This window comes from Corythoichthys intestinalis, chromosome 21, assembly GCF_030265065.1.
Source record: "Corythoichthys intestinalis isolate RoL2023-P3 chromosome 21, ASM3026506v1, whole genome shotgun sequence".
Lineage (NCBI taxonomy): Eukaryota > Metazoa > Chordata > Actinopteri > Syngnathiformes > Syngnathidae > Corythoichthys > Corythoichthys intestinalis.
Window position 1 is genome coordinate 13,453,087 of NC_080415.1, and position 18,582 is coordinate 13,471,668.

At 38.9% G+C, this 18,582-nt stretch overlaps 1 protein-coding gene across 6 annotated transcripts in view; it reads left to right on the forward strand.

Annotated features, from left to right (window-relative positions):
- ttyh2 (tweety family member 2) overlaps positions 1–18,582 on the forward strand; it is a 110,832-nt gene that overhangs the window by 50,488 nt on the left and 41,762 nt on the right. For all 6 annotated transcript variants that reach the window (XM_057826001.1, XM_057826002.1, XM_057826003.1 and 3 more), the window contains 2 exons: positions 16,159–16,373; positions 18,350–18,445. In XM_057826001.1, coding sequence (XP_057681984.1) covers positions 16,159–16,373; positions 18,350–18,445 — 311 coding nt within the window. The remainder of the gene's footprint in view (positions 1–16,158; positions 16,374–18,349; positions 18,446–18,582) is intronic.

Below are 18,582 nucleotides of genomic sequence, written 5' to 3' on the forward strand. Positions count from 1 at the left end.
TGCAAATGCTTGGATTTTCCTGTCGCGTTTTCAAGGTTTAAAAATGCTTGAATTTTGCATAGTCTTTGAAAATGCTTGGAAGTGTTAGTCACACATGATGGTTCTCTGCACCTTGTCTAAAAGTATACATTATTAAATGAAGGAAGAAAAAAAAAAAAAAACTTCATCGCTGCTACACGCTCGTTCTGAAGTTGCTTTACCTTGATGTCCCCCGTCGCATCGTCACTCCAGAGCAGAATGCATTTGAGCCTGTGCATGAGTAGTTTGGAGCTCAATCAAGCGAACAGTATCCATTTAGAGAAGTATTTAAATTAAATGACCAAATGTGAAGTAAGGTTGGCCAACCATGTTTTTGAATAATTTCAATGGCTAAACAATGATATGCATATTTTCGTTATGTTTTTTTAACGCAACCCTTCCAGATTCTTTGTTTAACCCATAGCAACGCCCTTGACAACGAAAATGCTATTCTTCGACAATCTTCGGAAATTACGTCACACAGAGAACTGCGAGGGAAGTCCGCCATAGAACAGTATTGCTTCTCTGTAAGATGCCACGGCGGTGTGTGGCGATGTATTGTTCTCAATCTAAAGAAAAGTTGTATGAGTGGCCAAAGGATAGCACGGCACGTAAATGGACATCTTTCGTTCACATGAAGCGAATGAATTTCACGCCATCGCCGAGTAGTGTTCTCCACTACAAACACTTCGAAGGTGCCTGCTTCCTTAATCCGTCTGCTTATGATCAAGGATTTGCAAAAAAGTAAGTGTGATTTTTGGATAGATGACTAATGACTTTGTCAAAGCAGAGCTGCCAACTGTTGTGGAACGAACAGTAGAAGGTAGCGATATCAGCCGAAAGGTAATTCAAGGCAAAACCCCGATTGTTTTGTGGAATGAACAGTAGAAGCTAGCGACGTTAGCCGAAAGCTAACTCGTGGCAATCCCCGATCATAGTTGTATTGAGTTCATTTTGCCTACACTTATAAATTCGTCAAAACTTTTCTTTTATCCCAGGCAGTAGTAGGTGGTTTATTTACCTGACATGTTTCGGCGAACACTTCCGCCTTGGTCAGAGGGTCCGAAGGCGGAAGTGTTCGCCGAAACATGTCAGGTAAATAAAAACTAACGTCCACAACATGATCGGGGATTCGTCAAAACTTTTCTTTTATCCAAGGCAATAGTATGTGGTTTATTTACCTGACATGCTTCAAATCATGAAAATAATAACAGCCTCTATCTTACCAATCTTGTAATCTCGATGGGTCTTATCTCCATTCCATGTCAGGTAGTCTGGGCATATTGTTTGCATCCTGATTAGCGTCTGGCTAATACATGTTAGGTCCAACATAAAATTCCAACCTCCTCCTCTTCCTCCAACTCTTCAAAAACTTGGATCTCCTCACTTGCGGTCGATCTATCGCTTATATCGCTGTTTGAATCATTGTTTGAAGCACTTTGTATGGCGGCCGTATGGAGCGCTGCCATTGCTGTTCTCGGTGTGACGTATTACTTCCGGGTTTGTCCCCTCTCAGGCTCAAACTTCGGAAACACGATTATTTTGTCAGATATATAACATATAATTTTTTTTCATGCTTTATTTGTTGGACAATCTTTAATTACTTTAATTGTGACCCTATTTGGCATTTTATGAAATTACTTCACATTTGGTCTTTAAGGGTGTTTAAAAAATCCCTAATCTATGGCTGTCAGTGGAGACCTAAGAGATAATTTGGGGGCATTTAAGGCATTTTCCTGATGATTTTCAGCCACTTCCTGTTGATTTTTGGGGATTTATGGTTAACTTTCAGTTAATTGTGCTTAACTGAACAGGAATAGAACTGTAAATGCCCCTAAAACCGGGAAGATTGACTGCAAATGCCAGTGATGGCACTAGACGTCCAATCTAGTTTGATTCTTGGAAGGAATACATCGATAACCTTTTGGAATCCAAGTTATCATGACATATCCCACTATGATATATTTTCAGACCCTTAACTCCAAATATGAATTCTTTGAGCAACCATCTTTTACAGGACTTTTCCATTAAAATCCTAACCCAAAATTAAAGCCTAAATTTTAAATTTTAACATCTAACTTGAAACTCTTCTTCATGTTTATGTCTGTAGAGCGAAGCAACAAGCACAACTCAGTTTGTCGGAAACGGTGTGAATATGTGAACTCCCAACTGGCGCGTAATTGGATGTGACATTCTTTTTTCGGAATCCCATGCTCGGTGGTTTTCTGAAGGAAGTGCACCAGACACATGCATCTATAGACTGTTAAGAAGTGGTCTTCTTAAGCAGGACAAAGAGCCCAGTGTGCTACGGTTCCCCCCGGGAAAGAAAATGCTTATAATGAGGGCGGAATTGGGAACAATTTGGAGCTTCGACTGGAATTGGAGAAAGGCCGCACTCCTTTGTTGACATGCTTTGACGGAGGCAAGACCTGGATTGGCCACAGTCTGAAAGATATGCTGATGATGTCTTGAGGAACAACCTCTTTTCAAAATGAAGCATGAAGATGGAGAGCGGCCAAAAAAGGTTGCTTTTAATACTCTGCACTTTAACCGAACACCACTAATATTAACTCAGTGATTTTGAGAGGGGCTTGGCCGTCATCTGGTGGTGTTCATTGTCAGGGAAGAAGCTTTGGGGCCCCTTTTTCAAACTGCGTATTAAAGGCAAATCAATGGCGTTTGGCTCTACTGGTCTGCAGTTGATGTGCCTAATTTGTGGAAAGGCTGTAAGATTTCAGTCCATGGATGTTTTGAGAGGCTGTGATTGTTCTTATGCAGGCTACACACGCTAATATAAAACCCAGCCTTGGAACCTGAATCCTGTCTTTAAAAAAATTGTGTTTTTTTTTTTTTCAATACATACTTCTACTTTGAAACCTTAACCTCTGATTAAAACCCCAATTTAATAGGGGGTATTAAAAGTGACTTTGGTTTTCCCATTCTGTTCGAATATTCATGCGTGCCTAGGTTTTTAGTCACATTTGTGCAGGTAAAGAATCGATGTTGTGTGAATTGGAGGCAAAGTACTAGGCATAGGTGCGAATGCTATGGCAGTATTTTACTGTATGAGTATTACAGTAATAAACACTGGAAAATGCCAAGTAGTGTACTTTTCCTTTATATTCTTGCAAGCAAGCTTCTAAGACAATATGTACAGAAAGCAGTCTTAGCGATCTTCTAAGACAGTTGTCCCCAACCTTTTTTGCACCACGGACCGGTGTAATGTGGACCTTTTTTTTTCATAAACCGGCGGTGTGTGGCAGAAAATTACAGTAAATATAAAATAACACAACGGGGCTAAAAATGAACATTAAGTGCAGGGAAAATGTAACTCACCATATGCTGAATTAACTAAGGATGTCACGATCTGATCATGTGATCAGAAATCTGGCCGATCGCACCATTTTTCAGAGGATCAGAGTCGGTGAAAAGAATTGGGTTTTTAATATTAAAAAAATATACAGTATTTGTTTTTCTGCTTCGTGCTAATACAGCCTCTCACCTCCCTCCTGCTAGCTAAGCAGTGTGACCAAACTTGTTTTTTTCTTGATCACCAGCTAGTGTTTGGTATTAAAAGTTAACGATGATTGACAGGTTTGTAGCTTTGATCTAGTGAGAGAAGGCTCGGTAGCTCAACAATGTGTCAATCATCTTTTAGTGTGTTACACACCAGTCTGTGGCAACTCATTTAAGTGAGAGGCTGTTCTCGGTAGCTTGAGTGTCAAAGCGTGAGTGAATTTGAGTGCATTCACTCAATGAAGCATTTAATATAGACAAGCATTTTCCTACCTTATTTTTGTTTAAGAATAATTCATATTATGAAGGGGGTATGGTGGGACAGTGGTTAGCACGTCCACCTCACAGCTCCGTGCGCCTACATTTTGTATTGGTGCACCTGAAGAAAAGAGTTAGGTGCAACCAATGCAAAAAGTAAGTGTGGAGCCTTGGCAATATATATCACATTGTTATATCATTCAGGCTTAATTTATATGTATTTTTTACTTTTTAAGGGCTAAAAAGTAACAAAATAATACAGAAATACGATGCCATTGCCAAAAGATACAAAAATATATACGTTATATAAGCAGCAACCAGAGCTGGGTAGTAACGCGTTACATGTACTCCGTTACATTTCCTTGAGTAACTTTTTGAAAAAGTAAAACTACTCTTAGAAGTACAAAGCCATACTTTTTACTTTAGTAGATTTGTGAAGAAAAAACTCTACTCTTACTTCACTACTTTGGGCTACACAAGAGTCGTTAGAATTTTCCTCTTTATTCTGCATATTAGATTTTTTGTGTGTGTGTGTGCCTGCAATGGCAAGAGTAGCTCTACCAGTTTCACCAATGAGACATCGCAACAATAATCATGACTCCATTATACCAATCAGACACAAGCTTGCAGTTCTATGATCACACCAGCCTGTTCAACCACATTGCGTCTTTAAAGAACCGTAAAAAATGAAGTATTTTGTTATATTATTTATTAAGTATAGTTTAAATGTATTATTATTAAGCCTGTCGCAATATGCAATAATTCCATTTATCGCGCGATATATAAAAAAGAAGGCGGTAATTTTTCCGCTGCGATTTATCGCCTCGCGTGCTGTTAAAAGTTCGGATTCCTCGTTACCAACTGCGCAAAATGCATCTTCGTTCCAGGTCCGGCAAAAACTAGCGCCGGAGCCAATCGTTCCCATTATATCCTATTGTTCAACGTATACCGGCCACGTCAGTGCTCCGGAGTGACTGTGGACCATCTACGGCGCGCCGGTGCTGTTGACGTGTGGCCACTCTTTTCAGCACAACGCCGGATATTTACAACAAAGTCCGCCAAAACATTGTTACCGACTTGGCTGCGACGAACAACATCGCTTTGACAACGAACAGCTGCGAGAAATTAAGAGCGCTGTGCTTCCAACGCGTCCTGTTTATGAAAGTCGATTGTCAAATGCTGGTTGTGAGTAGTAATGAGCAGAGGTGACTTCAGCGGCGCTTGCTAACTTTTTCAATGCGCCCACACACTAGCTATCATGAAATGGCAAACTAGATGTGCTACGTCCCATGCAATTGGCTACGTGAGCCCAGAGTGATTATGGGACACGTAGTCCATATACTACATAGATGAATTCTAAACTGTCATGACTGAATGGAAGTTAAGAAGGCCAAATCAATCCATACCATTGACTATAGATAATGTTGCAAATATTGTTAATTCAGTACGTGACACAGATGGATTCGGACCACAAATAGGATGTCTTGCTCATGTAGTAAACCTAGCTGCTAAGAGAGCTGTAGCAATCAACAGTGTGCCCTGCCTCACTTTACAAACAGTAAAGATTGTTCTCAGCACTTTTATAAAAAAAATTTTCATATCAGTAAAAAGTAAGCACAGAAATATTATGCACTAAAATGCATGTTTATATGATGGCAATTTAATTTTTGCTCGTTAGCAAAAAAAAAAAAATATATATATATATAATTGTTATTTTTTTACAGAGCATTAAATGTATTGAATCGGATCCAAAATCGAGTCCCCCGTATCAAAAATCATACCGAACCTTGACTTAACTGTATCGTTGCATCCCTATGGAACACCATTGGAGAAGCTATGACGGGAAAAGTTTTCATTTGCCTTAATGCTTAAGTTATTAAGTGCAATTTTTTTTTTTTTTAAACACATTTTATCTATTCTGTGTTTCTGTGCGGTATCAATATTGTTGATTTTTACTTAAGAGGGATGGTCTATTGTTTTAGTTGTGATTTCTTTAAGAGTATTTTTGAATTTGAGAGTAAATATTTATCGCATTTAAATTGGTGTACCTAATCTATTAATATATACTGTATTCTCACTGTGTTATTGTAAATTGGTTAAAAAAAATATTGGGGGGGGCGCAATAATATCGCATATCGCAATAATTTATGAGAATAATTATCGCACACTAAAATTTGTTATCGCGACAGGCCTAATTATTATTTGACATAGAGCGCTGCCTGCAACATGATTTGAAAGCACGGATTTATACCGTTCTCCCCATTTTTATTTGGCGCCGATTGACCAAGGACAAATGGAGATATGATCCTTTGATTTCATAATGGTAACTAAGAAGGAACTATTAGGAACTATTCACTATTCAAAGAAAGAACTATTTTCTCCACTAGAAGGCACTCATGCTCTTTGGACGAATAATGCTTCATTTCTGTCATTTTTTTACTCAGCGAAATTCAATGACTTTTTTTTTTCTTTGTATTAATTTGGTTATGTAATGGGTTATTGTACAGTATCATTATAACAACAGTTCATATAGATAGAAAAAATGCCATTGTTTAAAAAAAAAAAAATCAACCAAAAATGTAAGAAGTTACTCACAAGGTTACTCATTACTTGAGTATTCTTTTCACCAAATACCTTTTGACATGTACTTGAGTACATTTTTTGGATAACTACTTTTACTTGAATTAACGCTACTCTTACTTAAGTAAAAATTTGGGCTATTCTACCCACCTCTGGCCACAACACTCCCGGAAACAGCGAATCAGGAAGTACTGTAAAAAGTACAATATTGTATCGCTTGGAACTTTTATTCAAATAAAAAACATTTTCTTTTTTCGGTATCAGATTGGGACTCTGTATTGGCAGATTCTCAAAATCAGGTGACTCGGACTCGAGTTCAAAAATATGTGATCGGGACATCCCAAGAATTAACCTTTTTTTAACAGTGGCCTCTCCTAAAACATGACGGCAAATATCCTTGGTCGCAGGCATCATGAATTCTTCTCCAATCGGAAAATGTTTTTTGGGTTTTAGCAATATGGTTCGCCACGAGGTATGATGCTCTCAGTGCATTCGGTTTTGTTTCCTCGTTTACTAGCTTTTACCACATATTATCCAGAATGGACTTGGTTGAAGGCTCCTCTTCTGGCTCATCAGTTGGCCTTTTCCCCGTAAAAAAAGCTGTCCAAAGACGTCGCCTCCAGCAGCATACAGCCAACAGCAGCTAACGTTACTGTTTACATTGACTGAAGCTGGGCTGCTGTAGGTGTGCTAACACCCCAGTAATGGCGGTGAACCACTTGATGGCGACGTACAAAAATCTATATTCTGATTAGTCAATAGAGTAGAGAGGCTTATTGTCAAGAGGCACAGGCCAGAATGTCAAAAGAAAGGATTTCCCTGATGGGACAAAAGCATACAACTTTTGATGTATATACTGTATGGATCAGTGCATACATAAATAACCTTTGGCAATAAGTGAATATCTGTTTACCAAGTGTACGAACATTCTTACCTTATGCAGCAGTGATACATTTGTATTATGTAATCTTGTTAAGTCCTGGTGTGTCCCCTGCGCTGTAGTTCTCTTCCTACATTTAGAATGAACAATGAACTCAATGAACTACTGGCATATTAAAGCCTTCTCTGCGCTCGACCTCCTCTCTGAGGAGAAACTTTGCGGCAGCCCGACGCAGACAAGCGGCTAACAACATGCATGTTTCCGCTGAGCTCCCCTCGCTGGCGGTGAAGAGAGTTGCTGTTTTTGAGTTACTTCACACCCGTGTTTCATTACATGCTTCAGCTTCCAAGTTAAACTTTAATTACAGCCCCATCACCAAGCCGGGTTTTTCATTTTTTTTCGTGACAAATTCATCCCTGTGTCGGGGACCTCAAAATACCTGAAAATTCAGCGAATGTTGCAAACTCTCAAACCTTGCCCAATCGCGCCCTCTGGACAGCTAAAAAAAAAAAGAAAAAAGAAAAGAAAAAAGGCACATTCCGACACGAGTTTTCTACGGAGCCTCTAAAAGGGACATCGACAGAAATAAAATAAATTTAAGCAATCTGGAGCGCAACAGAAACAATCAGGAATGAAAAAGATTGATTGTAGTGCCAATTGAAGCAATGCTACAATTGGCTAACTTGCATAGCAAAGTCCGCTAGCTTAAATGCTATATAATCATTGTTGTCACAGATTACTTGAAAAAGTAATTTAATTGCTGATTACTCCTCAAAAAAGTAATCTTGTTATTTTATGATTACTTCAGTATCAAAGTAACTATGTTCCTTTAAAAGTAATTTATTAGTTACGTTTTCCCAATTTTTCTCCTTTTGCTGCCTCAACATAAAAATGACAACAGAAAAATTTCATCGCACGTAATTGAATTTTTCAGATAAGGCTTCATCTTTGAGTTAGCAGGGGTTTAATTACTCGATGGAGTTGATTTCAACCACCATTGACTTGCACTAGCTTAGCCACTCCGGAGCCCTGAAACTAACAAATAACTGACAAGCTGCATGGAATTTGTTAGAATCAACTCCAACGACTAATTAAACCCCCGCTAACCTGAAGATTAAGTCGAATGTCAAAAATTCTGAACTTCCTCTTTAAAATAAAGACCTCGCCGTTAAAATGTTGTCTATAAAAGTTGTAAAGCAATAAAACAAACAACAAAAACCAAGGAAATGAACAAGAATCCTACTAAGTATTTCATAATGGGTCAAAATTATTTTTCGGACAGATCATGTGACTAGCACCTTTGAAATTGTCCTTTGTGAAAACTACACCTGAAGAGGCAAGATGGATATCTAGATTTTCTTAAAACCTAAGCTTTTAAAAGCTACCAACAACAACTGAGCTTGAACCGAAGATTGAAGACGAACAGTGTCAAGATGTATGTATGTATGTATGTATGTATGTATGTATGTATGTATGTATGTATGTATGTATGTATGTATGTATGTATGTATGTATGTATGTATGTATGTATGTATGTATGTGAATAGATACTAGTATATGGCGGAAAACACTCAGGTGACTTTAAGTTCCGCTCTGGGACACCCAATTTGGCCAAATTGCAAACTTGTCCTACATTCATGTGTGATACATCATTGAAATGCTTAAAATCTCAATTTTCTGGGGAAAGAAAAATTTTGATCAAGATGGCATTTTAAAAAAATGAATAAAAATTTACACAGCAAAACCTTAACCGGAGGTGAGAGCACGCGACAGCATGAATAAAGACACCATGATTTTAACGAGATATTACCGCATACTTACCTCTTTTCGATCCAAAAACTCCATGTAGCATGTGTCACTGGGTGTCAAGACACAGCTGTGAATGGCCACAGCTGGATTTTGGGGGGATTTTATGGGTGAAACATGGTAATATAACAAGGGTCGTGATGCAGAGATCGCAGACATCAAGGAGTAATTGAGATTTTCATTTTCATATATTCACCCTTTTAAATGTTTTTTGTTTGTTTTTTTTCCAATTTTTTTTATTTGGATCGATTATTTATCATCTAAATATTGGGGAAAAAATACAATTAAGCGATAGTTAAGAGGCAGATATCCGTGGCTTTTTTTACAGACGCCAGTTTTTTCATTGTGACGTCATTTGTTTAAAAATTTGAAATATACCAGTGAATAATTTTTTTAAGTCGTTTTTTTTTTTTTTTTTTTAACTAAACATGAGACATCAATTAATGATTCTAAGCTAAAAATGACAGACATTTCGAATAATAAATACGATTACTTACCTTTTTATGGCTAGGTTGAAACAAAAGCGGTTGCCCGACGTCTGTAAACGGGTTTCCAGGGTAAAACGGACAAATTAAAAATAGTTTGGGGGCTTATTGCACCATGAATCTGCTATGGCAGCATATAGACATTCTTCTATCAAACACAACAGTTCTTTTGGCTAAAAACACAGCAATTTATTTTAAAGAGGGGTGCAGGAGCATAAACTGCTTTTTCAGCCTTGTCTGTTTTCCGCCTTATTAGTATTACATTCCATTTGCGAACTTCCACCATTTGTGGCGGTTCTTGGTCCTCAAATACCACAAAATGCCGAAGGTTCGCTAGATATAAGTTCTCTCATACCTATCTAGTCACGTGAGCACGGCGTCAACTACCAACAAGCAGGACGCCATGCTACTGTAATAAAGTTAGCTTCGGCTCACAGATTCAGCACGACGATGCTCGCATAAACTGCTTTTTCAGCCTTGTCTGTGTTTTCCGCCATATATATACTTTATTAGGTACACCATGCTAGTCACGGGTTGGACCCCCTTTTGCCTTCAGAACTGCCTCAATTCTTCATGGCATAGATTCAACAAGGTGCTGGAAGCATTCCTCAGAGAGTTTGGTCCATATTGACATGATGGCATCACACAGTTGGTGCAGATTTGTCGGCTGCACATCCATGATGCGAATCTCCCGTTCCACCACATCCCAAAGATGCTCTATTGGATTGAGATCTGGTGACTGTGGAGGCCATTTGAGTACAGTGAACTCATTGTCATGTTCAAGAAAGCAGTCTGAGATGATTCCGGCTTTATGACATGGCGCATTATCCTGCTGAAAGTAGCCATCAGAAGTTGGGTAGATTGTGGTCATAAAGGGATGGACATGGTCAGCAGCAATACTCAGGTAGGCTGTGGCGTTTCAACAATGTTCAGTTGGTACCAGGGGGCCCAAAGAGTGCCAAGAAAATATTCCCCACACCATTACACCACCACCACCAGCCTGAACCATTGATACAAGGCAGGATGGATCCATGGTTTCATGTTGTTGACGCCAAATTCTGACCCTACCATCCGAATGTCGCAGCAGAAATCGAGACTCATCAGACCAGGCAACATTTTTCCAATCTTCTATTGTCCAATTTCGATGAGCTTGTGCAAATTGTAGACTCAGTTTCCTGTTATTAGCTGAAAGGAGTGGCACCCGGCGTGGTCTTCTGCTACTGTAGCCCATCTGCCTCAAAGTTCGACGTACTGTGCGTTCAGAGATGCTCTTCTGCCTACTTTGGTTGTAACGGGTGGTTATTTGAGTCACTGTTGCCTTTCTATCAGCTCGAACCAGTCTAACCATTCTCCTCTGACCTCTGGCATCAACAAGGCATTTCCGCCCACAGAACTGCCGCTCACTGGATATTTTTTCTTTTTCGGACCATTCTCTGTAAACCCTAGAGATGGTTGTGCATGAAAATCCCAGTAGATCAGCAGTTTCTGAAATACTCAGACCAGCCCTTCCGGCACCAACAACCATGCCACGTTCAAAGTCACTCAAATCACCTTTCTTCCCCATACTGATGCTCGGTTTGAACTGCAGGAGATTGTCTTAAACCATGTCTACATGCCTAAATGCACTGAGTTGCCGCCATGTGATTGGCTGATTAGAAATTAAGTGTTAACGAGCAGTTGGACAGGTGTACCTAATAAAGTGGCCGGTGAGTGTATATATATATATATATATATATATATATATATATTCTCAGAATTAGCAAAAGAAATGTTCTCTGACTCAAAGATTGCATCGGTAAGTTAATTTTATCAATTGACCTTTTTAATTTATAATTGGACACACTAATGAACTACCTTCAGGTCAAACTGAATTGTGAGCTGAAGTGCCATGAAGTGCAGCCATCAAGACATGATAGAAATTTCCAAAAGTGCTACATCCAATTGTCACAAAAGTCACTTTTAAATTTTAGTAATCATGATGTAGCTGAAGATATTGATTGTTCTTTGATTGCCCCAGGTTATACGTTACAGTTACAATATTACCAATAAATTCATATTATTTTAAAAACTGAGTTTTATTTTTGTTTCATATTGCACGCTTTATACGACGTAAGATTAGTCACCAATTTGTAAGGGCATACGTCACTATTTGTAAGATGGCTAACGGCCTCTGGTTGACAGGTATGTACGTATATATACGTATATACACGTGTGTGTATATATATATAGGCCTACACACACACAGTATAGGCCAAACGTTTGGACACACCTCAAGGGTGGATACTTTAAAGAATGCAGAATACAAAACCTATTTTCAGTTTTTTTTTTTTTTTTTTGCCAAGTACATCATTCCACATGTTCGTTCATAGGTTTGATATCTTCAGTGAGAATTTACAATAGTAGTGCCAGTGCAAAGTTTGCGACGCACGGGGATGTTTTTTGTGATCTTTACTGGAGAGAAATGTGAAGTCATGGCTGTATGTCCAATGAGCAAATGCAGCCGTTTGTGGTTCTTCTCCTACGTCTTCCACTGTTAGCATCCTGAGGCCAGGCTATGTTGTTTGTCGGCCGCCGACAGCGCTCACAGCATGGTAATACACGTGACCCGTTTATTTTTTTCCCAATGAGAAAACGTGACATGCAATGTCACTCCCAAACTCAAGAGCAACATTCTCGCAGTCTGCGTGATGTCACGATGACATCATCTCGCATAGCAACGTGTCGCCATTTTGAGATGGGGACACGCACAGGTAAACATCCGTAGACAAACGTTGTCTGAAATTCATATATTTCAGCTGTGTTTTGCGTCTTTTTTTCATAAAAACGTCTTAAACATGACTTATTATTATCACGAGTCACTGCCAACAGACGTGAGGAGGCGATACAACTTAAAATTAGTTTGTATTGGCCTGCAAATCTGCCCATACAAAGTCGCAGCTGATAGCTGGATAAACAATCTAAAGGAATTGCCTGCAGTGGAGTTCGGAAACATCTACAACTACCTCATAAAGTCACCCGGTAAAATGACCTTTATCAATTACGTGGAATATGTACCGTGTGGAACTAAGAAAACTGGTAGTATATACGGAGTGATTATTTCTGCCGTAACCGGTAATTCGCCTCGAGGCGTAATTTAGCCGTGAGCACGTCACGGCAAAATAACCAATTTCCACTAGTCCAATAATATCCCGATTGACCAATCAGAGCAGTTCACGGCAAAAGAAAAATAATGCTTTGCGAGTTGTCGGTTACGGTAATAATAACCACTGCCTAGTCTATTGAATCCTAGCAGCTAACTGAGGCAAAAAAAAAAAAATCGATTAAAGTTTACTCACCAGTAATAAAATGTTGGCTGCAAACGTAAATGTGCCTGCATTTAGGTTCCCACTGGTGAGAATGGTCCACGGAACCTTCTTCTTTTACTGTTCCTTGATTGATTGCTTTCAGTTATTTGCTTGTCCTTTTCTTCTCACGAGGAAGAATGAAGAACTTCAAATGTGGCTCCGAACTCTTCCTTGTGTTACAACCCGCAACACGGCAACTTTGAGTCATTCCGACGGAAAAAAAGACCGCAAATAAGATAAATGTTCAACGCGTTTGTGCTATGCACGACAGAGCAACTGCTTGTGACTCGTGTTTTGCCCCCATTTCAATATGGCGACACTTTGTTGTGGCTGGTGACGTCATTAATGCCCGGATGTCCGACTGCGAGAATGTAATCGAAATGCTCCTTGTACATGACTACAGTATTCTTTATTCTACATACATTATGAGGCAACAACAAAATAGTAACGCACAGGCACTAAGGAAACTAGCTTTAATCACATTACTGGCTTCGAAAAATAAACGCGTTAGATTACTCGTTACTGAACAAAAGTAATCAGATTACAACACTGTATATACTGGTAATGTTTACAACAATTGGCTAACTTGCTTAGAAAAGCTCCGCTAGCTTAAATGCTATATAATGCTAATGTTTACCAGATTGTTATTGATGCGCACCAGAAATAATCTGGCATGCACCAGTAGTTATTTAATTTATTTTAAATTTATTTAAAATGTGTCCCTTTAGGGGCTCCATAAGTTTTCAATCTTAGTCAAGCAATTCAATTTTTTTTTTTTTTTTTTTTGTAGTCAAGCAATTCAATTTTGTCGGTGGATATTTCATGACAGGACGCACAAAAGTCAATAGCTTCCATGCATAAAAGTTTGACATTTTATATCAAAGCTGGAGCTATTTTGGATTTCAAAACTATAATTTTGCTGTCTTCAACATTGCGCCACCCCCTCCCCCAACCAATGTGGCTAAAAGATCATGAGGCAGCAAATTTCCAATTCTTGCCCAAATGTCAAGTCTGCTTTCTAGCATTCTTTGTTTGTGTACAGCTTGTCAAGATAAAATCACAGCATCAAATTGCTTTGCGCTCCGACCTAACTCACAGCCAATTATTGCTTCAACCATCGCGCTCAGAAGAAATCCTATGGGAAAATCATATCTTGGCTCCATCGGCGTGGATCCCTTCCTCCACTCAACCTCGGACGTTTGAGATTAGATTCTTACACGGGTTGCTGCAGCAGGGGTTTGTCTTGTCGAAATAATAGTGAATGGGGCCTGGCAAACATGAAGCATACAATTGTATGTTTAGTAGGCCAATCATGATAACTAATTTTAGTCGGCGATATAATGTCTCATGACTTGAAGTTCCGCTCTGAGACTCCCAATTTGGCCAAATTTCAAAATTGTCCTATATGCATATGTGATACTCTTTTGGAAGGCTTAAAATCTTAATTTTTTGGAGGAGGAAAAATTTTGAACAGGAGGGCATTTTTAAAAAAGGAAAATTTAAACAGCGAAACCATAACTGTAGGTGAGAGCATGAGATAGCATAATTAAAGCCATGTTTTTAACGAGATTATATCAGATACTTACGTACCTTGTTTCGCTCCAAAAACTCCATGTAGCATGTACCACCAAGTGTCATGACACAGCTGTGAATGACCACAGCCGGATTTTTGGGGGATTTTATGGGTGAAACATGGTAATATAACAAGGATCGCGATGCAGAAATCGCAGACATCGAGGAGTGGTCGAGATTTTCTTTTTCCATATACAGTATTTACCCTTTTAAATTTTTTTTTTTCAATTATTTGTTTGTATCAATTATTTATCATCTAAAATATCGGTGAAAATGCGACAGTAACACACACACACACACACAAAATTACAATTAAGCGATAGTTATGAGGTATAATCCGTTACCTATTTACAGACACTTTTTTTCATCGTGACGTAATTTGTTTAAAAGTTTAAAATATGAGAGTGAATAATTTTTTAAAGTAGTACTTTTTTTTAAACTAAATATGAGACATCAATTAATGGGTGGAGTGGCGTGTCTCAGTGTTATAGTAGTTGTCCCCCAACCCAGAGGTTGTGGGTTCAATTCTCTGCTCTGTTGAACTCGTGTAAGTATCCTTGAGCAAGATACTAAACCCCAAATTGCTCCTGGTGCTGTGTCACCAGTAGGTGGATGGCGAGAAAATGTAAAGTGCTTTGAGGGCCTTGAAAGGTGGAAAAGTGCTATACAAGTTTAACACCAATTATTCTAAGCTAAAATGACAGACATTTCAAATAAAAAATATAATTAGTTAGCTACTTTGGCTACTATGGCTGGGTTGAAACAAAAGTGGTTGCGCGGTGTCTGTAAACGGGGGTCTCCAGGGTAAAACGGACACATTAAAAATAGTTTGGGGCCTTAATGCGCCATGGAACTGCTATGGCAGCATATAAACATTTTGTTCTATCAAACACAAAAGTTCTTTTAAATACAGCAGTTTATTTTAAAGAGGGGTGCAAGAGCAGAAACTGCTTTTTCAGCCTTGTCTGTTTTCCGCTATATTGCGACAAGTCTTAATGTTTAGCATACAAAACAATAGTATAAACATCTAATTGCTGATCTTTACATGGAGCAGATTTAAACACATACAGCAGCAAGCTCTTGTTCAGTTGTGTCACAATTGTATTTTCATTATTAGAATGCGGCTCATGTTTAATTTATGTGTGAGTAAGAAAACCTTGAAATTTCTTGTACTGGTCAGAATTGGACTGACATTCACTAGTAAAATGTGCCAGCGGTGGAGGAATTTGTGAGCTCAATTGACTTTTCGGGAGACTACACGATGGAAATATCAACTAATGGCTCACACAACAATACAACTGGCCTCTCTATTAGGCGCTAAGCACTTCCAGCTGAAGGGGAGCATTTATTAGCCTTTTTAATTATCACGTCTCGCCATTTCCTCGTAAACAAGTGCTCCCTCCAAGCAAAGTCAGCCGCTATAATTAAAGCCCGGGAAGCACTCGTGTCAAGTAAATTCGGCAGTTTGCCGTCTTCCTCCAAGGCTTCATTAGCTGCCAGTTCAACGCAGTAAACACTATTGGTCTCGCTGATGCTACGTGTAGCTAGATAGTACTGTCAGGTAAAGCAACATGTGACTTATTCTTAAACGTGGGCCGATACAGTGATCGCAAACATGTTATTATTTTGAAAATGTGTAAAAGCTGATTACAGTGCAATCCGTCCATCTTATTGTGGTCTTTTTTGTTGTGAGCTGCAGGTGAACACCACCAAGGACATTGTGAACAGCAAGCTTAAACAGCATCTGGACAGACTGGAAGAGATCTTCGCTATAAGCCCTCAATATGTGCAGACGCTGCAAGTAATGAAGCAGATTGCCCAAAACGTCGTGCAGCAACTGGTTGGTTTGCCAGACTTGAGCAGCATGAACGTGGCGTCTATAGCCAACCTGGTGGCCAACGTGGAGTACTACAGGTGAGTAATCTTTGAAAGTAGCCCTGGCTTGCAACCCCATTTGAAATCCCAATCTTGGTTTACCGTGATCGCTTCAAACATCATGCCCTCAGTCTATTGCAGATTATTTTTTTTCAACTTAAAAAAAAAAAAAAATGCAGGATTTTATAGAGATGTCCTATCCGATCACGTACAGCCTCTCACTCTCCCTCCTGAAGCTTTTCTTTTTCACCAGGCAGCAACAGCTAGTTAAAGTTAACAATGAGTGACAAGGGAGCTTCTTTGAACTTGCCAGAGTCCTACTTTTCAAACACGCCGCCTCGTTTAACTTGTTAAACATTGGCTGTAGTCGCTATGGCAGCTCGTTGTGTTGTATGCTGTTCTAAGCAGCATGAGTTGATTTGAGAGGACTCACTCAATGAAGCATTTAATAAAGGGTTATACTTTGGGGAAAAAGGAAAAACATGTGTTATATGTATCTCTTCCCAATGCTAACTAAATGGATTCAACACAATAAAATACATCGAACAAATTTTTTAAAATCTGTTTTACTATTATAATTTTTATTATTATTATTTATTTATTTTTTTTACGTAAATAAGCTTCAACCATAGACTTCATAATGTATAGACAGGACACGGGGCGCAGGGCCTATAAATAGGGGCCCTGCATTGTTGCCGAGGCCGTCAAAGCTGACCGAGTGGAATCACAGACAAAGAGCTTTTTTTCGTTAAATTCTTGTGAATAAATGCTTAAATCCCTGAATTCTTTATAGCTATGGACGTAAAACAGTCTCGATTCTTGGTTAAAAGCAAAAAAAAAAAAAAAAAAATGTGCAGTTAGCATTTATTTTACCTAATCATGTCGAAGTACAATGCTAGTCTGTTTGTAAATGTAGCTAGCGGCCACCTTATGTAAACTGAGCTTTTCTGGTGAAAATTCTTGTGAATAAATGCTTAAATCCACAATTTTTTTTATAGATGTGGACGTGAAACAGTCTCGATTCTTGGTTAAAAGCAACAACAAAAAAAACAAAAACAAAAAACGTGCAGTTAACATTAATTTTACGTACATTCCCAAACTTTTGAACGGTAGTGTAAATATGTCAAACTACGATCCTAGTCTCTTATCTATTTGTTGTGATAAGGGGGCTGCCACAATGGCTATTTCCATTGAAAATTCTTGTGAATAAATGCTTAAATCCCTGAATTCTTTATAGATGTAGACGTAAAATGGTCTCGAATCTTTAGTAAAAGCAAAAAAACGTGCAGGTAGCATTTATTTTGCATAAATATTGCGAGCTATGAGGCTAGTCTATAAGGATATTAGCAGCCGCCATATGTAAACAAAGAGCTTTTTCCGTTGAAAATTATTGTGAATAAATCCCTGAATTCTTTATGGATATGGACGTAAAAGAGTCTCGATTCTTGGTTAAAAGCAAAAAAAAATAAAACAAAAAAAAAACGGGCAGTTTGCATTAACTTTACGTAAATATGTCGAAGAATGATGCTAGTCCGTAGCGGTTAATTTCTCCCATTGATTTTTTTCACAACGTTTCAAAATGCATGCATGGTACGAAAAATATAATAATTACCTTGTTTGTATGCGGTACAGCTATCGTAATTTTTCAATCCTAAATCAGGTGATGGATCACTGCATGTGTTCACTCTGCGACCGAATAACTTAAGCGGACTGTAGTGCGGCCCCCAACTTAAAGGCGTTGTGCAGTGAAGGCGGAATCTGACCCGTCGATCATTATGAACTCTATGCTACACCTCTACTTCGCGGATTTCGACTATCTCGAGGGTGGGGGGTGGGAGCGGTCCCTATTAACCGCGAAAAATGAGGGATCAATGTGTATCATTATTATTATTATAGACATAATTTGAAGGGGTAAAAAAAGTGTCAATGTCACTCTAATGCTCTTACAGTATACTGTAGTAACTATCTGCGTTTTTAGCCTACAGCTGCACGCTAATATCATTTTTGTGTCCCAGGTGGCTGGGCTACCTGCTGCTCCTCACGCTCGATCTCGCCATCTGCCTGCTGGCTTGTCTTGGACTCGCCAAGCAGTCTCGCGGTCTCCTCACCACGTGAGTGTCCCTCAATTTAGTAGAAAATAGTCTCTAGTAAGGTGCCAATTAGCATGTTAAGATGTAAATAACATTCAGAGTTCATTTTACATTGCTTCACAGCAGACGCCTGCGACACATTTAATCAGTGGCCAAAT